At 35.0% G+C, this 23,591-nt stretch overlaps 2 protein-coding genes across 2 annotated transcripts; both read left to right on the top strand.

The window, feature by feature from the left end:
- The first annotated feature begins 15,146 nt into the window (after nt 1–15,146).
- Nucleotides 15,147–18,849, top strand: LOC117344207. The gene is made up of 2 exons (XM_033906869.1): nt 15,147–15,812; nt 18,419–18,849. The coding sequence occupies exons 1-2, from the start codon at nt 15,182–15,184 to the stop codon at nt 18,829–18,831; spliced, it is 1,044 nt and encodes a 347-aa protein (XP_033762760.1). The 5' UTR covers nt 15,147–15,181; the 3' UTR covers nt 18,832–18,849.
- Nucleotides 18,850–20,042: 1,193 nt separating this feature from the next.
- Nucleotides 20,043–22,963, top strand: LOC117344205. Its single transcript, XM_033906868.1, has 2 exons — nt 20,043–20,766; nt 22,133–22,963. The coding sequence occupies exons 1-2, from the start codon at nt 20,490–20,492 to the stop codon at nt 22,543–22,545; spliced, it is 690 nt and encodes a 229-aa protein (XP_033762759.1). The 5' UTR covers nt 20,043–20,489; the 3' UTR covers nt 22,546–22,963.
- The last annotated feature ends 628 nt before the right edge of the window (nt 22,964–23,591 follow it).

Raw genomic sequence — 23,591 nt, 5'->3', positions numbered from 1 at the left:
AACTGTATTACTTCAAGGGAAATAATCAGACAAAATTCCAATAACATAAGGACTACCGTAAGGAACCTGTCCTCTTCCTCATAAATATCACCACTAGCTCTAACACACACATTTGTACCCTTTTAACTACTTAACAAAATAACTCGCTTACTCTTTATCTTGACAGGATCAGAGGAAACCCGGGCTACTTCACCCCGTAACTGTTAACAAAACAGGGGTAACTTAATAATAATAAGGAGAAACTTATCGTGAATCATCCAACCACGGCGGCATGTCCCGCCTTATATTAAAAAAATGCCAGATATACCTAGGCCTATATCTAAAGACTTTATATAAAGGTATTTCTGACTATTCTTTAATGTAAGACTAGATATGCCCCCCTTTGACTTTGCGTTATCTTTAGAAAGTTTTGTTAGATACGATAGGAGAATCTATGAAACAAAAGAGGGCGATGGTATAACTATTACTTACACTCATTTGTAATTTAATTTTACATCAACATCACCTCATTGACATCTTCATGCTGTGTGTGGCAGTGCTATCATGGATCATCCCTATGTGTTGAAAGACCTACTTTCATTTTTCACTTTCTGGCAGCCATATTGTTTTTTGAAGGATGCTTCGAATACACAAAGCAGATGACGGTGAAGACCCCCAATTTTCCGGAACTCTTCCTTATTTTATCCCATATAAATATATTCGCAAAAATAAATTTTGAAAAGCAAGGTACGTTGACATGATTTCTGTGATAAATCTTAAATCTTTCACATATAATATGAAATAACCACTTTTTTATAAAATGTCATATGGGGCGTTATTTTACAATATTACTTCAGTACAGTATCTGTTTAGAAACTTTGAATGAAAATAACTTTGCCAGACACGTTCTCAAAACTGATATATTTGTTTAATGAAAACGATAGCAATTTTACTTCACCATTTAATGAAATATTCAAAACATACGTAAAAACTGACGATAACTACCACCTGACGATAATACCCTCCACTACTCTAGTTCATAATAACACTATTTAAAAGTTGACTAAGTCATAGGCGATTGATTAAATGATAGTTCACTAAAAAAATCAAATGAGTGATATCACTTAAAAAAAAGTAAGAGCGATAGAATTTATAAACTAATATAGTGTCTTCAATAATACCAAATATACTTCATGCGTGGGGCTCGTACGCATGTAGAGCTTTATGCTTTGTGGGACAAAACGACTGGATTCTGGAAGTAGTCATTTGATTGGCTAATCCAAAAGGTCACTCTGACGTGACCCCTATGGGATTTGTTAGATGTTCATGTAACGTAGTGAGAATGACCCTCTTAATTTTAATAGATTGCACACGAGTGAAATGTATTTGGTATTACTGAAGATACTGTTAGATATTCTGTTTATTACATTTTATAGCACAATATACCGAAGCAGTTTAATCTCTTCCAGAATTCAGTGCGCTCCCCTGTCAACGGCTCACAGATGTACGCCCAATTGTAACGTTATGTATTTCATCTTGCATTATAACGTCATATAACATAACGGTAAGCTATATATGCAAATCTTCAAGCAGGGCTCTAATTGGTCAAATCACAAAAAGTGATATTTTTTCACTGGTGAAAAATACCATTTTTATGGAATGAATGATTTTCGATATTTCACTGGTAAAAATGTAATAGACAGTTTTCTGTTTGTGTGAACACATTTATAAGTAATATTACTTTAAACGTTTTTAATGGGTGACATCACATAAAATGTACCCCAATTAGTGATATCACCTGTTCAAACATCACTTAATGACTACTTGATGTCACTAAAACGGCGCCCCATAAATCCCCACTAGACCTAGTTTAAACTAGAATGTCATAGGTCATGGAAACACATTCTTCAGTATTTAGATACATGTATATGTCGACGGAGAGTTACGCGTATGAGTTTGGGGCGGTGCATTCATTGCATCCTACAGCTGACAAATTGTGTGCACTGTCCTGAGTGGTATCAACAAAGGATAACACCACAGGCGCTTGCATAGAAAATGTGATTTTCAATTTTTTTTTGATATGACAGTGGTATGTGTAATCTGTTAAGTATCACACGGTACACATATACCACTGATATCATTTTTTTAATTCTCATTTTCTATGCAAGCGCCTGTGGATAACACGGGCTACGCGAGACAGTCTCGAATCTCGCTGCCGTGTCATGGTTTGATCTCTCTATCGTGGAACAATCAGGAATGTTGGATTGGAAATGTTGATTATTGTCTGAAGATCTTCATTGATGTCTGTCATTAAAGCTACATCTACTATCCCACCAAAGACATATTTGCTTACTCCATACTTTGTTGGATAGGTTTATTCATTGATCACATGACAGGACTAAGAGTTTCAGATCCTCTCTGAATTCACCAATTGCAAGTAGACAGTTTTTGTTTCTCGTTAACTGGCCGTGAGATCTAGAGAAAGTTGTTCAACTTGACACTTGATGTACGCAGCATCCTTCAGCTTGTGTCCCTCATACATAAGAACATACTCTCGGTAGTTAAGACTGTGGTTGTGTAGTTGACGGAGCATAAAGTAGTTGTGCCAGATTACCACAAAATCCCCAAAGGCGTCAAGGAAGGTTGCTTATAGGGGTTTACCATTATCTACTCATTCAGTGACACACCTTTTTAGGCACCAATCATTTAAATTCAGCGGACTGGACCAACTTTTTCTTTCTTCTTTTTTTTACATAACGGAACGCATAGCATTTCCTGCTGCTAATTTTTTTTTTCAAATGATGTCAGAAAATAACTTTTTTAAAAACCTTTATTTCAGTTCTCTTACGTCATGTCAGCGTGTCTTAGCCTGTATCTTGGAGGGATTTTTTTTTTTCAAAACTTGCCAAAAAGGTAAAAAAAAGTCCTGTGTGCCAAAAGTTAGAGTACATGTAGATAAAAATCGTGAATGTCCCTAGCCGTTGTTTTAGTGTTGTTCTATAATGTTTTGTATACATTGATGTTGAATATGAAATATTATATTCAAACAAAAAAAATTGTTCTTTGAAGTTTCCTTTGGTCTTGCTTTAATTCGTACAGTGTGAAAATGTACTAGTCATTAATCGATTATACACATTTACATGTTCAGTATACCTTCATTTAAAATATCATATTACATTGTTGAAATAAAACAGAGCAATTTATTAAAATACAGTCTGATAATACAATACAAGCAAAGACAGTTTTTAAATATATAAATCTTGAAAAGTATGTAACTTACGTCATTTTCCTGTGGGTCCTTTTTGCTCTTCATAGAAGCAATAATCAACTATTTATCTACATGTATTATAACCTTGTTGAGAGTGCACTAAATATTATATTTTCTATACTTCACTATAGAATGGATAATAAGCTGTAGTATGTTCATGTTTGTCTCCTTGTGATAGCACTGAACTGATGCCGATTTATAGTGCTACCTCACTGAAGCATACTGCCGAAGACACCCAAACAGTACAACAACCCGATTGCATCATACTGACAAAGGACACCAGTCGCCCCACTCCCAAAATACTGTATGTCTCGACAAGGGGATATAACCCAAAATCTATCTCATTGGGGCGAACGCTCAGCTAAGGAACAAAAGTGAGGCAATGTCAAGGGAGACATAAAAAAGTATTCAGAAATAAGAGAAAAGAAGGTCCCAAATTTAGCCGTCGTCTGCGTCAGTATCACAACAATAATAGTGACGTCACAATAGATTATATTCAATCTTGCGCCAAATTAGAAATAAAACATAATGTGGATAAAACAACATTATCACATGATGCATGTGCCCCGCCGTTGACTTGGTCCAAAGTTCTTGCCGTATTTAGGTCAGTAGATAAAATACTTGTAACCACAACGTCTCTCGGAACAGATCTGCAATGTCCGTCGTTGCTTTTGTTTCTGTGTTTATTTATCTATCTATTTATTTATTTATTTACTTCATTTATTTTACGGTTTTCATTTCCTCGTCGAGTATTGTGTGTCCTGTTTCAGTATAAGCTAGTTTGATAATTCCTTTCTCTGATTTCTTTGTATTCCATGAAATCAGGTCAGTATTTAAATGTAGATATATATGCTTATTCTGTCTATTTTTCTTTCAAAGCGTCATCACACCAGCCTGGCGATATTTCATTATGATGATTAATAACCATAGTGCTTGGCTTTTCAGAATATCTCGGAGTCTGTAGCAGTATTAATCAGATCATCTAGACCGACAGTCAGGTGGCAGTATTGGTCGTCACGAAAGTGCATGATAATTCATCTGTGGACACAGTAAAAAAACAGCATTGAGGAATGTGAGGACCGTTGCCGCTTTTGTAAATCTTTAATTGATAGTAATAGAGTACAAAATTACAATTCCAAATACACAACATGTTAACTGACATTTATGGAAAAGTAAACAAACTGCGCCTACGTGTAAACGCACCTCACATTGAACCAATTGTGCCCAACACGTGAAATATACAGTGAAATATACACTAGTCATCACTAGTCATTTGAACATTTTGGAACTTAAATTACCGTTCCTCTAGAGTCTATGCCATTTATTACCGAATAAAGTTATTTCTATAATCCGAGTGCGAAATAATAAATCCCTCAACAGCCAACATAATGCTACTACGAAAGATTTTTAAACGTAGAGGAGGAAATGCAAAGGCAGATTCATATTGAGCTCATAAGTAATAAACAATCCTTTATTTTAGTATAATTTCCACCCTGAAAACGTAGGCATTGAACCGTAACTATCAGAACTGTAAAATGAACCACCTGTAGTGTGCCCCATACGTATAAACACGTGATCTCCTCGAATCAGTTTAAGAACTATGGCAAGCCAAAGTGGAAAAAAGTCACTATCTATGGATATCCATAAATGAATTATGGATATCCATAATTCATTTATGGATATCCATAAATAATTCTTAATATCCATAATTAATTCTAATATCCATAATTCGATTTATGGATATCCATAAATACTTATTTATGGATATCCATAAATCAACTTTAATTATGGATATCCATAATTCATTTATGGATATTAAGATACGAATTATGGATATTTACAGGCGATTTATGAATATCCATAATTCATCGCGTTTTTTAAATATCCGTAAATCATTTTTAAATATCCGTAAATCAGCGACCCCTATGTCTGGTTGCACTATTAGAGGAGTTCCGAAGAACCTCGTTAAGCACCTTGCTCTGATTGGCTGAAAAACACACTGCCAATCTATCGCGCTCGTTTATTGGTCAATAACAATAGAAAACGAAAATAGCTTTCAATATAGTTCGGATACACGTACATGTAGATTTACTTTTCCACCTCATCCACAACTTCACTGATAGATTTTATATTTAACGTTAATCACACAAATTACTAATCTTCCATCGAAAGAAAACACAGCAAACTTTACGAGCCTGAAACAAAATGTTTTTGTTGTGATCAGACATCGTATATCGTCGCTTTGTTTTTTTAAGACCGCGATCTTTTATTGTTCATACATTTTGTATATTTATTTTGAGATCCCTCCCTACTTACGTTGTGGTTTCAACAAGTTTTATTGTGACAACAAAAGGATTAGACAACAGGCAGTGTCTTTATATCAATATACATTTACACAATAAAATAGAATAATTTGTTCTAAAGCGAAAAAAAGCCCCAACATTTGACACTTTTGACTGCCTTTTCGGAAAACATTCAACGGTTTCAAATGTTTTTTTTTCACCAACAAGAGTAGATACATATACATGAATATTCAAATACAATCCGAACCATTGACTACTATGTATACGTACGCAGCATCTAAATAAATAGGCTGTCTTCTCATAAGTTGAATCACCTTCGAAGTTGAAGTTGAATATTGAAATTGGACGTTTTAATCAGATAGATAGAATTTGTAATTGTGCAACTGTGGTGATGTTGAAGACGAGTACCGTTTCATAATAAAATGTAGCTTTTACGCAAATATCAGAAAACGTTTCATCAATTAAACCGTACTACTAACGAAAACCTAGTATGCAGAAATTTGAGCAACTTTTAGAAACAAGAAATATTAAAGATATTTCAAATCTAGGGAAATTTATCATTTTCGACAACAAAAGACAATTGTTTCTAGAAATTTAATAGCAATAATAATAATTGAAAAAAAAATGAAATCACTCTCTAAACTAGCGCTGCGGTAACTGTTTGGCAACACAATTATTCAGTAATTTATATTGTTACATATGATCATTGTAAATTTGTGAAATTTTATTGTTAATACAAGTAATGATAAAATGATTATTAAATAGTCTTTGATTTAAGATAGTCAATTCAAAATAAATATATAAATGCAATTAATATATACATGTTTTTGTAATTAAATACATTTATTTTTTTAAATCAATACGTTTTAAATATAGGTCCTGGAGGCTATCCCTACCCCTAGGGACTTATAGCTTCTAAAAAAAACATTGGCATCCCCACCCTATAACCATTTATAGTATTGCTGCATGCATGCATGCATGCATGCATGCGCATGTGGGTTAATGTTGCATTTATAATTAAAAAGAACAAAAAACGTCATGTTTTAATATAAATTCAATATTTAATAATTTCCCGGTTAGTTCTGTTTGTTTTTTTGATCGGATTTTAATGTTAGGTGTCCAACGTCTTTATCGGGATGTTTTCGTCGTTCCTCGTGTTCTCGCGTGGTCACGTGACCGGCACGAAGGTCTACATTAACACTTGGTCGGTAAATATGGCCAGAGCACCCGACCAACGTATTTTGTCGTACAAACAAATATGATACACTTATTCATCGTGCTAAGAAACCGAGAAAAAGTGCTGTACATTCTTCTATTTATTCAAGTATGGTTACATAACGGCGTTATAAACTGGTGTTAATTGAAGAAATGCCGATTAATTGACTACTTTTTAAGTAATTTTGACGATGTTTGTCATTTTCGTAAGAATGTACAGCACTTTTCGTTGCTCTCATACAATTACCTTCACGCTCGTACCTGTTTCATAAGTATTGATTTAGGGTAGTCGGGTGCTCTAGGACGATTCATAGAGCAAGTGTTAATGTTCATTCTCAATATTGGAACTCTTCAGTGTTTTAAGTATAGAAATCGGCATATAGAAACGAACAAACGTTAATAAACGAATGCAATGGATCGTAATTAATTCAATTAATTATTTACAGATGATTTCCAAAGACATAAGGTATAGTTAGAAGTTTTCGGCTGTACACATACAAGTTTGTAAATTCGTCACTGTGATGAAACCACCGTCCTCGTCGTTGCTATGACAGCCGATCGAAGCTGCGATCACGAATGCACTGACAAAGTGAAAGTTGAAGTATTTTTCGCAACATGCGGTTTAAACTTAAAATTACAATCACACCTCATATTGATTGGGGTTGTTTAATCATACCTGATCAATTGAATTATCAGAAAACTAACAAAAACATTAAAAAACACAGAATGAAGCCTTCGTGTCAGGCAGTGCAGACACAACGCGGGATCTGTAAACAATGTGACGTCATTGGAATGTACAAGTTGCAACAATGTACAACAATGTATATTTTACATGAATACACTAATGAGCAACAAAACGGGACGCAACATTAACCCACATGCAAGAAATAAACACAATCCTGTTGTAAATATAGGCATTGGGGTATTTCCCCATCCCTAGGGACTATTATTCGATTTATGGATTTATGGATATCCATAATTCGATTTATGGATATCCATAATTCGATTTATGGATATCCATAATTCGATATATGGATATCCATAATTCGATTTATGGATATCCATAATTCGATTTATGGATATCCATAATTCGATTTATGGATATCCATAATTCGATATATGGATATCCATAATTCGATTTATGGATATCCATAATTCGATTTATGGATATCCATAATTCGATATATGGATATCCATAATTCGATTTATGAATATGCAAAATAAACTCATTGTAAAGATAATTAATTTTTTCCAAACAATAAGTTTAGGCTGTAGGCTGATGGTGTTACAACTTATCAAACATTTCACGTCTAATATTCATGTAGTTTGGACAATGGGAAAAGTAATGAAAAGAGATTTCACATTGGTTACAACATGCACATGAAGGTGATTCTACTCAATTCGGCGGATCTGGAGGGGATCGAATGGACCTGAGCGGGATTTTAGCTGTATTATAGCTAAGCTTTTGTTTCATTTTAGTGTTAAGTGCAAGAATGAATGTCGCGATATAAAATGAAGATTTTATTCATAAAATTATCAATTGGTAATGTTATCTCGAGCTTTATATATGGGACTTAGGACTTAACTGCAATCAATGTAAGATGTACGTACCAGATAACCAAATACAATTTTTAAAAAGTGAGTACTTAACCGATTAATAGAATAACTTCTTATTATCAATTTCCTTGCATTAAACACTGAAATATTGCACAAACTTCTCCGTCTCGTTCAGGTCCACCATGTTTTTCGATTCAATGATTACCAACCTATTAAGCTTGAAAACGCATCATTAAAAAAATTCACATATAAATGGTAATATTATATACGAAAGCCTATTTGTGTCGATTAAATGAAATATACATGTTATAACGCGGGGGAAAAGCACGTTATTCAGGAAATAAAGCCGCTTGTTTGCGTTATAACGTGAAAAAAGACCTAATAACGCGAAAAAAAATCACGAAATAACGCGAAAAAAACCTGATAACGCGAAAATAATTACGAAATAACGCAAATCAAAACACTAATAAGGAAAAGAAATTTCTTCATTAACATTATCTAAAACGCTTGTCGTTTGTTTGATACAATTTCCATTGACACCTAGAATATTTAAAACGATCTGGGTATCGTTTCAAAGCTTCGTAATTAACGAATTTTGCGTAAGTCATATTTACGAATTACTATGAATTACTATGCACTTCACACAAAAATCGTAACTTACGAACGTTCGCAAGCAGCTCTTGCTTCCCTCGCTAAGCTCAAAAGTTCCAACACACTCCATCGAAGGCTTTTTCAAAGTCAACAAATATACAATATAACTTGATTTCCATCATTTGGGTCATATTAATCAAGCTTGACGACAAATATGATCAATTGTCGAATAATTTAAACGAAATCCGGACCGGTTTTCACATATCAAGCTGACATCCTCTGAATATTTCTGTAGCATTTGATTTAGCATAGATGTACTTTTGAACAACTTTCCCATACAACTGACGATTTTAATCCGCCTGTAATTTCATGTTTGATATTTCCATTCATACCATTGTCATTAGATTTGTTAACAGAGGAAATACGATGTATTTAATTGAATAAGTTGTACATTGTACAATTTATGCCCAATCCCGTTGCTTAAAGGCAATACAATATGTTTAAATCAAATTAAATTTAAGTGTCATTCATTTTAAATACATTGAAGTACATTGTACACCAATCACATACATATAATACAATAAAATGTCCTACATTACGAGACACTATAAACATTAAAATTTTAGCGTTCTTCCGTTACCTTTCAACATATAAGAGTCACCTGTGACATGGGGGCGTATATAGAAACCAAGATATTAAATCAACTGTACGGAGTTGCCATCCGCCTTCTTGTAAATTGATTTATTCGGGGGAAAATGAATAAGAAAAAAAACAAAAACCCTTCGATTAGATAAGAAAGCGTGACATGGTTAGAATTGTGGATTCTCAGCAAAACCTGTAAGGTGGCGCTGCTTTACAGTTTACAAAGAAAAGAAAATTGACCTAAATGATATGTTCCTTCATTTTCATGTTGGACAATGTTAGTTATTTCATCAAACATCACACAAAATTCGATTTATGAGTTACAAATTGATGAAATCCATAATTTATGGATATCCATAATTCGAATAATGAATAAAATCGAATTATGGATATCCATAAATCGAATTATGGATATCCATAATTCGAATAATGGATATCCATAAATCGAATTATGGATATCCATAAATCGAATCGAATTATGGATATCCATAATCGAATTATGGATATCCATAATTCAAGGTACGTTTCTTTTTACTGGCTTCTTTTTGATTAACTTCAATGGGTAGACACGTAACTTATAAATAACTACAAGGCACGAACTGTTCATGTTAAAAACTGTGGATGATTCAAACTATTGAAAATTAAAGATACATATGCATATAATTATATGTGTCACCAATTTTCGTAGTACAGCAAAGTTGACCACCGTTAGGGTCACCTTGCCAATCCACCGAGCAATTAGCAAATCAGTGTCATCCAACGTATTGGGCACAGGTAAGTTTTCATATATTAATAAATTTGCACCATGAATTATTAACTATATTTTCTTTATATTGCTAATAATAAGTTGATTGTACTCTCATATATGTAAATCATTTTTTGAATCGAGGCTTCTTCTTGCACCACCGTAATAGATGCATATAAGCAAATACGATAAAAATTCTTCATATGACAGGATGAAAATTATAAACATTTAAATAGCCCGTGTGTGAGACATAAGACGATCAAACCAGTCCCTAAATTCTGCTTCCAGTTACTTACATGTTTCTTGTCTCCTCTTGCTGCAATAGAAGTTAGTAACAATACTTAAATAATCTGTATACAGCGAGGACGACTCAATCACGGGTTTAAGGCTTCTAGGATATACGTGTATTTGGTAGACTAGAAAAACCGCCGAAAATAACTTTAATGTTGAATTCGATGGGTTATCTATAGGTTGAATTGAAATAACACCTTATACCTATTTATTGATTTACATAAATTGATTTATGAATATTTACTTTTACAATTATGGATATATCGATATTGATATATCGGAATCTACCCTTTGCAGTTTAAATAAGAACAACTTATTTCTTCTACATCGTGCTTAATACCGAATGAATAATTAAATTGAAAGTAAGCATAAGTCCATATCAATCGATTAGTTGCTCGTTTAAATAAAAATGATAATTTGTTTCAAGTGATAAGGATTTTAATCATATAAAGCATATGTTGTATCTCAAGTTATCATACCCCGACGCAAGTCATTACTCCTAATGCCTGTGATAATATTCCAATGTGTGATTAACGACATTTTATTAAAAAATAGAAACAAAACAAAAACAAGAGAGAGAGAAAAGAACAACAAACTGAAATAATTTGTTATAACATATATCATTTGATAGGCATTTTTATAAATATATATAGTCAGACCTTCTTAATTAATTCAAATTATAAGAAATAAGTCCACCGAAAAAGTTATTGAAAGCTGGAATCACTGTTTTAATGGGGATGGTCTCATAAAATATTCTAGTTCAATTTAGACATTATTTTAATAATTTTTTTTTTTCGTTTTATTGCAAGTATTTTGTAATATAACTGTGAAAGAATATGACGAATCGTTTCATTAAATGTTGAAGTCTTCTATAAAAAAAAAGGAAATTATGATAAATTTTGCGAATGTCAAATATATATATACATGAATTTTATAAGAATTATTTAATATAGTCATAAGTACTTAGAGTTACCTCCCCTGAATTACAGAGATTACTGCACTTCCTGTACCTTATCGGAGCAAAACAATGTCAAAAGTCACAAAAAGAACATAAACATCTGTTTAAAATCAAGTTTGACTGTTTCATGATCAACATAGTCACTACACTTAGGTCTATAAGTTGCAGTCGGCGAAGGGAATACTAATCAGACGTGTGCAGGCCTACTACAAATAATATAAGTTCCACGTCTGAAATAATGAAACATAAATGACCATATAGTCTGTTCTCTGATCATATTTCTATGTACGTGATATGCCACATCTTAAGTACAAAAATTTGTTCATAAATCATTTAGTACATCTACTGCAATGCAAGATGTAAACAAAGTTTGTTTATAATTTATGTTGTAGATCTACGTACGTACACCAACGACAGGTACATTCTACACTCTACGAACACTATGATTCATACGCTGTCAAACAGAGAGGACATGAATGATTTTTCTTCAATTCAATATTCATTTCTATGTGCGTTTAAAGTACCTCTCATACAATGTGCATATTACCGATTTCAAATCTAGATTAAAATTACTAAAACAAAAACACAAATAACTTCTAAAAAGTCAGAGGAGTTCCGATATTGACAATCAAGAGTTGTCTACCCTGCTAGCCGTGGTTCGATTTATGGATATCCATAATTCATTTTTAAATATCCATAAATAAGTCGAATTATGGATATCCATAAATGAATTATGGATATCCATAAATGATTTATGGATATCCATAATTCATTTATGGATATTCAAAAATGATTTATGGATATTCGAAATGATTTATGGATATCCATAAATAGTGACTTTTTTCCACTTTGGCTTGCCATAAAGAACGACCAAAGCAGATGCCTGGTGGATGTCATGGATTCTCTTGAGAATCAGCGAAAGAAGACCCTCTTTCTGCTCCGTTCACAATCAGTAAAGTTTGGATGTATTGATGGTTATTAGAAAGAGTTTTCCACGAGATGACGTAAGTTCCGGTTTCCGGTACAACGTAGATACCATCACCAGGGGTATATCCACCTCCTTGGTCAAGTGTCACGTGATTGTACTCCACTATAGCTCCTGTACTAATCGTTATTCCATATGTTAGCTCTATATGAAGGCAGCTGGAGAGTTAGGGACCGCCCCTGAAATATTTATGAATAGTTGTCAGTCTGCATTATCTTAATAGTACCATTTCTCTCCGCTAGAATGCGCTCACTGACACTAATTGTATTTTTGAAGCAAGCAAAGCTGAGAGTAGGAAAACTACAGCAGGCAACCAGTCTCGAATATGTATTAATTAAAGATGAAGAGGTAGTATCTCAGAAGGCTGTTAGTATTTGTGATTTCTTTACATGCCACTGACTTCCTTCAAATGCATAAACTATGACAGAAGGAAGTACACCTTGATTTAAAACTGCATGAAATCGAATATAAGCCAAAAAGAACTGCTGTAAAACTAAACCGTTGTAAATATGATACAGAAGTCAAAATACCCTTATAGTAATCTATTGCATTGTTCATTAACGTCATTTTCATGCAGCAGCAAATGTACGCATTCTGGAGCTTAACTAGGTCAAGTATTAGTTTACGGAACGGAAGCACAGATCAATACAAAAATTACACATATTTGAACAATCATAGTTTGCAGAAATTGATGAATACATACTTATCTGACTTGCTGGTTTACTGCGATCTTCAGGTATGGTATCGCCCGTCTCGACCTCCGTGGAGTCGCTGATATTGAACACGGCACCATTGTATACAGAATCATTATGGGTGACGTTATACCGTTCAGATACCAGAACCTCACCAACATTTATATCCGTAGCTATTTCTTCAGACCTGTCAGGGCGTTCTTCGTCATTTTCACGATCTAAAGTTTTCTCTGTATTTCGCATAGATTTTCCAAGAAACTGCAAAGCCGTAGTTGTTTCAGACATATTTTGTGCGAGTAACGCAGCATGCTGTCGTAGTTCAACTATTTCTGATTTCTTCATCTGCATCTCTTTCTCTTTATCCTCTACATATTTTGTATAAGCTGCAATATGATTCTCTAGTTTTGTTTCCAGCAGGCTTATCCTGACATCTTTCACGGTCAGTTGGCGTTGCATTGCGGTCAATTGTTGTTCCATGGAGACTAGTAAAGTCTTCCATTGTTGTGGTTCGGGTTGAGGAACTGCTCCATTTAATTCTCTAAATAGACAGGCAAGCAGGAGGACAGCAATCCTGGCAGACATGGGCAACAGTTTTGATACACACACCTTTCAACAAAACAGATGCCGGGATTTCCACCCCGAAATTGAGATGTCACTACTCGGTGATACTGCGTTATTCTTGATAGGCGAATAGAAATGACTGATACTGATAAAGGCTAAGTATTTCTAAATGTCCTAATAAAAGCTTTTGGTTTGGTTTGGTTTGGTTTGGGTTTGGTTTGGTTTGGTTTGATTTGCTCAACGTCCTATCAACAGCCAAGGTCATTCAGCTGCTTCATAACTGCAGTAAAATAAAGTTTACAGGTAACGGGTAGGTAGATATTCAGTGACCGAAATTCACACTTACGTTCAAATATTTAATCATCTATGTGGATAGTGTTAAAAAAGTTTATCAGTGGACATTATCAAATGTTGTATATACATGTAGCCCGCCATTGATTTAGTCCAAAGTTCATGTCGTATTAGAATCACTTGAGGGGATATGATATGATCAGGAAATAATGAATCGATTGTCTCGAAAATTGATCATTGCGCCACCATTTGCCTTGTTGCCGAAATAATATGCCTTTCCATGCTAATTTTCACGATATCTAGACTCTTTGGAGAAAACACGTAATTTTTCAAAAAAGCGATTATTTCAGAACAAAGATGAAAAATTGCCACCAATTTTTGTAAATGTTCAGTGGTTACAGAGAGAATCCTATTTATTTAAGAAACTTTACTTACAGGTAAGAATTTAATTTTGGGGGCATTTACATTTCACCAAAATTTACACTATATTCATCATATAGCATTCAATTTTTCTTGCTTAGGCCAAAGCGCTGACCTAAAATTGTTAGTTAGACATGTAACAGAAATATGATAAGTGCTTGCCGTGAAACGATGAGTGCACATTTTCACTTGAATGATGATTGTTCGGAAGAAACAAAAATCTTGATTCCACTAAATTCACTTGTGAATGAAAGTTTCCGAGGTGTTCCAGATACTGTGATTTTTTTTAATATTATATGTACACGTGTACACACGAGAAAACTACAACAGGTAGTCGGACACATCCTTTGTACTGTCCTCTTTTTTTTCTTTTTTTTCCTGGGTCATTAGTGTCAAATAAAATCGGATAGGCATGTGGCAGAAAGCGAGGTTTGTCAACAAAAATATAATTGCAATCATTACGTGATACGATGCATGTATTCTCGTTCTGTTCATTTCTGTTAAAACATTATCACATTAGCCTGGTCGACATTTCATTCCTATACGGCAAACCATATATACCACAGTGCTTGGATTTTGAAGAATTTCAAATATATCTCACAACGTGACGGGTTATCTACAACATCGTTAGCGCATACGTGCAGTATTTAACACACATCTAGACTGACAAGGACTTCACAGTCATGTCTGGCCATCTCATAATGGTACTATGGGTTTGTGGCAGTATAGGTCAACTCTATGGAGCTGCCCCGTATCCTGGTGACTTTTCGCAGCATTGGACCGACCTCGTTACCACTTTGGACGAGAGAGTTGCCAAATTAGAGAGTCTTCTTACAGCAAAAGATGTTAGGATTGGTCAGCTTGAGACACGGCTGGACACTGAAATTGAAAAGAAAAACTTGAAGGTATCAGAGCTGAGAGAGAAAATGGATCAGGAGATTGTCAAACCAAGTGATGCTAGAATAAGAGAGCTCGAGGCAAAGCTTGACAGTGAAACTGAAAAGAAAAACTCGGAAATATCAGAACTGAGACAGAAAATGGACGTTCTTATAAAAACAACAAACATTTTATATAAATGTTTACACCAACCCGATTTTGAAGACACTGTTCAAAGAATAAAAAGCGGCAATGTTGACAAGGAAAGGACAACAAAAGAAGTCGGATTAAAAGAGAATGAACCGGAAACTATACTCAAGGAAGGTAACACAACACAAAAACACACGGAAACAATCTACAAGGTCCAGGACAATATGGTGGGCTACCTTGATAGGAGACGCAGTGAACCTACAGGGCGGATACAGAGGAGAGTCAGACGTATGTATTAATGTGAAATTCCGGAACAATAATATAATAAAACAATTAGATATTCCAACAATGATATAATAAACAAAAACAGATAGTATAATAATGTTTACCCATTGTTATGGTATATTGTTATACGTATTATGCAAAGATGTGAATAAAAATGATCAAATGGATCTTTATTCTTTTGCGTGTCGTCAAATCGAAAAAAAAGAACAATCAATAGAATTAAGGTCGCTTTCAGTTTATCCCTTACCTAGGCCAGGCACGGCGATAGTCGGAGCTTATATGTTACAGGTGAAATATGAATGACCTATTTTGAATCCCACAATATCAAAACAGATAGCCAACCTCCATTGGTCGCTGTGCGTTGCCAATGGATTATGCAAACATCGCGTATATTAGTCAATCAATATCGTTTGAAACGAATTGTTAAATGAGTAACCGACAGACGAAATAGGAATTTTACACTACCTACCATGTATTGCTTAACTTTTGTCGACGTAGCAATTTGTTACATCATTCTTTCAATGGATACAGAGTAAATTTATTATTTTACCATATCCAAGTGAAATAATTGTGATCTTAATACTAAATACCACACGAGTCTCTTGACTACGTAGAAGTTATTATTAAAAAAGGGTCATGGTCATTCATTTGTACTTGGTAACCGTCTACTCCAGCGTGCGACAGACCACAGTTATTGAGAAGTCGTTTAAAGATTTAAGCCTATTAGACCCATTCGACCTTGATTGTGGGTCAATGTCCTTCATTTTAACCCAATTGGTAGTCCTTTACCAATGCATGCAACCTCGAATGTAGTCCTTCACCCCAGCACACTACAGACTCAATATCAACTCTCTTGGCATCATGGTTATTTTAAAGTCGTTTAAAGATTTAGCCTATTTGACCCATTTGATCTTTAATGTGGGTTAAGGTAATTCATTCGAACCAACTTGATTGTCGTTTACCAAAGCTTTTTACAAGCGACAAATCAAGTCTCTGGGTTTCTTGAATATTTTGAAGTTGTTTAACGATTTTTGTGTATTGACTATTTGGTTCCGATGACCTTGAATGTAGGTCAAGATCATTCATTCTAACAAAATGGTAGTCTTTCACCCTAGGCCTCCTCTTGGTTATTGCGAAGAAGTCGTTCAAGATTAAAGTCTACTTCGTTCCTTGGACATAAACTGTAGGCCAAGGTCATTCATTTGAACAATCGTAGTCTTTAATCATTGCATGTCAAAGACACGATATCAACTTCGTGGGTCTCTTGGTGATTGAGAACAAATTGTTTAATGCTTTTGCTTCCTATTGACCTCTGTGACTTTGAATGAAGGTCAAGTTCATTCATTTGAACAAACTTAGTAACCCTACACCCAAGCTTGCTACATACCAAATATCAACTCCCTTGGTCTCAAGGGTAATGAGAAGAAGTGTAAAAAATTCGCTTATTTGACCCCCGTGACATTTGATACGGTACTTGGTAGCCCTACATCCAAGCTTGCTACAGACTAAATATCAACTCCCTGGACCTCATGGTTGTGTAGAAGTCGTGTAAAGATTTAGCCTATTAGACCCCCGTGACCTTTATGGGTCAATGTTATTTATTTGAACAAACTTCGTAGCCCTTTATTCCAGCAAGCTGCAGACCCGATATCAACTCCTTGTACGTCTCGATTTTTAAAAAGAACTTGATCAAATCGTTTAGCATATTTTACTCCTGTGAGCTTGAATGTGGGTCACGGTCATTCATTTGCACAAAACTAGTTGCCCTTTACCCCATCATGTCACGTGTGTCGGTGCCAAGGGTTATTGAGAAAAAAGTGTTTACAGGGGAAAAGTTGAAGCCAAGTCGGCCGGACAGACGGACGGGCGCCGCAATTCGGCATGCTCTTCGGGCTTAAAATAGTTACATTTCGGCGAATCGCTCAGAATCTTGTGGATGCTAACCGGCGGCTCTACTGTACTATGTATGATCTAAACAGACTTGACGGAACATACTATCATTTATATAGTTATCATAGTTAATTCAGAAAAAGCCTCGAAAGTTGCAAATACTGTAAATGATTTATATTTCGCCTGGGATTTATTTTCGGATTAATACGCGAGGGTTGTTAATTCAAATTCAAATTCTTCGCTATTCTTTGTACACAAATAACAACTTTGGATGGCGAAATCGTGTATTCGCGAATATGTCTTAAGAAGCCAGTTCGCGAAATGAAGTATTCACGAAATCAAACTGATTTACTGTAGCCCGAAGATGCAACTTTACGATCATATAATGAAAAATCCAATGTAATTAACGGGCATATTTTTTTCGCAAATGAAAATATTCATCTGTTATAGATTTAAGGTTTATATTCAAAAACTCAGATTATTCACATTTATTTAAGGTTTATATTCAAAAACTCAGATTATTCACATTTATTCTTTTGATTTTGAAACATTTCAGTCTCTAATATTTGGTTTGGTTTGGTTTATTTTGTTTAACGTCCTATTAACAGCTAAGGTCATTTAAGGACGGCCTCCCGTCTCTAATAAGCGCCATACCTATTAAGGAACCATATATAGACATGTACATTAATTTTTCTAAACGATAACTTTCATTCTTTCAGGCGTTGCTCCTTCTTCATCAACCGTGGCATTTCATACAAAAATGTCCTCTGCAAAGACGTTGGTGAATGGTGTAACAATGATATTCGACAATGAGATACTCGACCAAGGAAATGGCTACAACCCGCGTGATGGGATATATACGGTACCAGTGTCCGGTACGTATGTTCTCACATGGACAGTTTTGTCTGAAACTAATTCTTACCTCCTGACAGCTCTTGTAGTAAACGGAGAAGAAATGGGTATCTCAATGACCAATTCAGAGGACATCACCGACAAGCACCAGACTACTGCGATCGTTGTACTGCCTTTGGACCAGGGCGATCATATGTTCATACGGGTTAAAATAATAGCTGGGAGCATGGTTAGTGATACATTACATGGAAAACCAACATTTTCTGGTTGGAAACTATAAATGAAAGTTGTTATTAAAACAAATAACGTAAATGCTTTGTATGTTTTTAGCGAAACACCCATATGTCGTGAAACATAGTTCCATATTTAATCAGTGTGGTACCTTAATTTTGGAAACTGAATCCGTACTGTATGTCTAGAAAGATACTTATAATTCGATCTTTCAATACGAATACTAACTTAATTTAAAAGACAAATTATCAATGCAAAACAGGTTAAGAAATTCAGAAGAAGGAATTAGACCTCGCCATATGTTTCATATCTGAAACGATTCCGTCATAGAACGAAAATGCCATCTCGCATTGATGCCTGAACAAATTCTGCACAACATATGTGACTTGATCGCTAGGAAACATATTTTTAAACCCACATGTAAGCAAACATAAATTGGTATAACCAGACATTAATAAAACGACCGTGAAATATATCTGTAAACAAGGTTACGTCCACATTTTCGTGATTTATACAATTATTGTCTTTTCTCTGGTTCGTCCCGTTGTCAGTATAATGTGACCGGGTGGGTGTGCTGCTGGGTGTCTTCGGCAGTATGCTTCAGTGAGGTAGCACTATAAATCGGCAAAAGTTCCGGCCTATCACAAGGAGACTTGACACGAACATACCGCAGCCTCCCAAAACACACATACGCACTCGCCACACGCATGCATGTCGCACGCACGGGAGGCCGTCCTTAAATGACCTTAGCTGTTAATAGGACGTTAAACAAAATAAACCAAACCAAACCAAACCAAACCTTCATTTCGCAATCATACAAAATTTAAACAAATAATAACAATAATATATAAGAAATAATACATGTAACAATAACGGCAGTGCATTGCAAATCGTTAGTTTCGTATATCGTGGTACAGAGCGCAGCAGCTTTGTTTATTCTTTCTAGGTTCGGAATCAAACCCAAAACCGCATTAAATACGACAGACAGAAGCACACCTTGATTAAAAACTGTATGAAATTGAATATTAGCTAAAATGAGCTGATGTAAAACTAACCAGTTGTAAATGTGATATAGCAGTCAAAATAGCCTTACATTATCTCATTCCTCCCTAGTTTATGAAATTGTCACCTGATACCAGGTAGGTATAATCGTTCTGTTCATTTCTGTTACAAAAGCTTTATCACATCAGCCTGGTCGACATGCATTCCCGTGTGACTACAACATATATACCACAGTACTTGGATTTTCAAAAATTTCAAATATATCTCACAACGTGACGGGTTATCTACAACATCGTTAGGGCATACGTGCAGTATTTAACATACATCTAGACTGACAAAGACATCACAGTCATGTCTGGCCATCTCATAATGGTACTATGGGTTTGTGGCAGTATAAGTCAACTCTATGGAGCTGCCCCGTATCCTGGTGAATTTTCGCAGCATTGGACCGACTTCGTTACCTCTTTGGACGAGAGAGTTGCCAAATTAGAGAGTCTTCTTATAGCAAAAGATGTTAGGATTGGTCAACTTGAGACACAGCTGGACACTGAAATTGAAAAGAAAAACTTGAAGGTATCAGAGCTGAGAGAGAAATGGATCAGGAGATTGTCAAACCAAGTGATACTAGAATAAGAGAGCTCGAGGCAAAGCTGGACAGTGACATTGAAAAGAAAAACTCGGAAATATCAGAAACTGAGACAGAAAATGGACGTTCTTATAAAAACAACAAACATTTTATATAAATGTTTACACCAACCCGATTTTGAAGACACTGTTCAAAGAATAAAAAGCGGCAATGTTGACAAGGAAAGGACAACAATAGAAGTCGGATTAAAAGAGAATGAACCAGAATCGATACTCAAGGAAGGTAACACAACACAAAAACACACGGAAACAATCTTCAAGGTCCAGGACAATATGGTGGGCTACCTTGATAGGAGACGCAGTGAACCTACAGGGCGGATACAGAGGAGAGTCAGACGTATGTATGAATGTTTATCCATTGTTACGGTATATGGTTATACAACGGGAACTGGAATTTAATTAATGTAATGCTGATACAGCAATGCGGGAAAGCGCGAAATAGGTATTTTTTAAACATGTATTATGCATAAACGTAAACAAAAATGAAAAAATGATTCACTTTCCATTTTGTGCCATGTCAAATATTAATAATAATAAAAACATTGTCCGTTGGTCCGCTGTGCGTTGTCATTGGATTGTGGAAACCTCGTGTATATGTAATCAATCAATGCCCTAGTTAGTTGCATGCACTTATTATTTAGTTATTTATAAATTCTTAACGGCCCATCAACACTAATATATCATAAGTGCGAAAAATGGTGAGTATCAATTATAGGTAAAATGGATAAAAGAGAAAAACAAACATCACACAAACGAGTCAGTCAGTTAGATATTCTTAATGACCCATCAACACTATAAAGGTCATTAGGGTCAAACAATTACGAGTAAAAATGGGCAAAAACTTCAAACAAACGAAACATGTAGAAATGTAAATATATGTCGGTACACGTGTATATAGCTTAAAAAAGAAAGTGGATATGGTTATTCTAATCTTGTGATACAGACCATCGGCTTTCCGATAGTTCTAAATTCTGCACACGTTAACAATTCTGAAAGGAATTTTTAGACTTTCTATGCTGTTGTTAAAACTTTCTCCTATAGGTAGTAGATAAGTGCCATCCATTAAAAATTGTTTAAGGGTAAACGGTTCATTGTCGTTTGAAATAGGAATATTACACTACCTATGCATGTACTGTATGTTTTTTTTATCGAGATGGCAGTTTGTTTAAATTTTACTTTTAACGAATAGGCCCTACAAGGAGTAAATTGTTCATTTTTTTTTATCCAAGTGAAAATATGAACACTTTTATCTTTATTTCATATTAAATATACGTTAAATGTTTAAAATATCTTTGAAATATTATCATGAAAAATTAAATCGGAGTGAAAACACAACAAAATAAAATAATTCTGGTGGATGCTCGTAAAAAAAATATTTCATCAATTGAATGTTTTGATGCCTTTTGGTACATGGAATAAAAACGACATCGTAATTTTTCGTCTTCCGGTACGCCCTGTCAAAAATGAATTAAGGAAGAAACAACCCCGGAGATGTTATTTTACGGTCATTTAATGAAATAATAATTGCAATTAACAAACATGTTTTTCGCAAATAAGTATAGTTATTTGTTATAGATTAATATTTCGAAAAGGGCCAGAATTAAGTCGAAACAGGCCAATATGCGCCGTACCTATTAGTCATATTAAGCAACTATATATAGGTAATGGTTTTTTTTCGTCAAATTGTCACTTTCATTCTTCAGGCGTTGCTCCTTCTTCATCAACCGTGGCATTTCACACGAAAATGTCTTCTGCAAAGACGTTGGTGAATGGTGTTATAATGATATTCGACAATGAGATACTCGACCAAGGAAATGGCTACAACCCACGTGACGGGATATATACGGTACCAGAGTCCGGTACGTATGTACTCACATGGAAAGTTCTGTCTGAAAAAAATTCTTATATTGTGACAGCTCTTGTAGTAAACGGAGAAGAAATGGGTATCTCATTGACCAATTCAGAGGACATCACCGACAAGCACCAGACCACTGAAATCGTTGTCCTGCGATTGGACCAGGGGGATCACGTGTTCATACGGGTTAAAACAAAAGCTGGGAGTGTTGTTAGTGATACAACTTATGGAAAATTAACATTTTCTGGTTGGAAAATATAAATGAAAGATGTAATAAAACAAGTAACGTAAGTGCATTGTATGTTTTCAGTGAAGTTCACATATATCGTGGTACCTAGTTCTCTATTTTATCAGCGTGGCACAATAACCTAAACCATATACTGTGTCTAGAAAGAGACTCATAATTCAATTAGAGTACTAACTAGATTGAGAACGCAAAATATAAATGTAAAAAAAAACAGGTTAATAACTTCGGGAAAAAAGTAAACAGACTTCGCCATATGTGTTATATATGAAACGATTTTCAAATACCATCTCTCATTAAGGCCTTAACAAATTCTGCACAACATGTGTGACTTGTACAAGTGGAAACATATTTTTGAACGCACGTGCTACCAAACATAGCAGGACATTAATAAAGCAATGGTGCAAATATAAATACTCCCATTAAAAGCCCAAATATGACCAGCACCTGGATGTATCATCAACAGTGCCGATTAGAATGTCGGGTGGCGTTGGGTATATAGGGAAAATATACATACTGGTCACACGCTGGTCAGCTGGGCAGATATACTGTAATATGCAGGCGTTGTGAAGCATTGTGAAGTCAGTATAAACCCATAATAGTCTAGTGTGTGAACATAACGTAATTATCTAATGAATTTGCAAGACAATTAGAACACTTGAAATAATCAACAACCAATCGTAAGTCCTAGATGTCAACACCTCGGAAAGATGAAACGTACCTGCGTTCAACACGCAGTAAGATGGGGAACATATTGGCATCAAGATGCCAATCGATCATCGTCTCTGCACCGATCGTCAAATTACCATCTTTAAAGGTATTTATGCTTCCAATAGCAATACTCTGTCGAATCAACATAACGTTCTTTCAGGGAAAGATTTATTTAATCCTGTCCAGCCGACCATTTTAAACTTGAACATGCATACGTCTATAGTCATCTTACAATAACTGAATACAGTCCAGACGTGTGACACCGAATACCGATACAACAACTGGGCGGCAGAAATAGGTCGGTAACCACTTACTAGCTCAGGCTGGTCTGAAGATCTCTAGTTTGGGCATC

The sequence above is a fragment of the Pecten maximus genome, chromosome 15 (assembly GCF_902652985.1).
Source record: "Pecten maximus chromosome 15, xPecMax1.1, whole genome shotgun sequence".
Classification (NCBI taxonomy): domain Eukaryota; kingdom Metazoa; phylum Mollusca; class Bivalvia; order Pectinida; family Pectinidae; genus Pecten; species Pecten maximus.
This window is presented reverse-complemented; position numbering and strand designations above follow the sequence as displayed.

Excerpts from the sequence above, each read along its gene's own strand:
- LOC117344207 (XM_033906869.1), top strand. The coding sequence starts at position 15,182 with ATGTCTGGCCATCTCATAATGGTACTATGGGTTTGTGGCAGTATAGGT. Across the intron at positions 15,813-18,418 it reads GATACAGAGGAGAGTCAGAC|GCGTTGCTCCTTCTTCATCA; the intron begins GTATGTATTAAT and ends TCATTCTTTCAG.
- LOC117344205 (XM_033906868.1), top strand. The coding sequence starts at position 20,490 with ATGGACGTTCTTATAAAAACAACAAACATTTTATATAAATGTTTACAC. Across the intron at positions 20,767-22,132 it reads GATACAGAGGAGAGTCAGAC|GCGTTGCTCCTTCTTCATCA; the intron begins GTATGTATGAAT and ends TTCATTCTTCAG.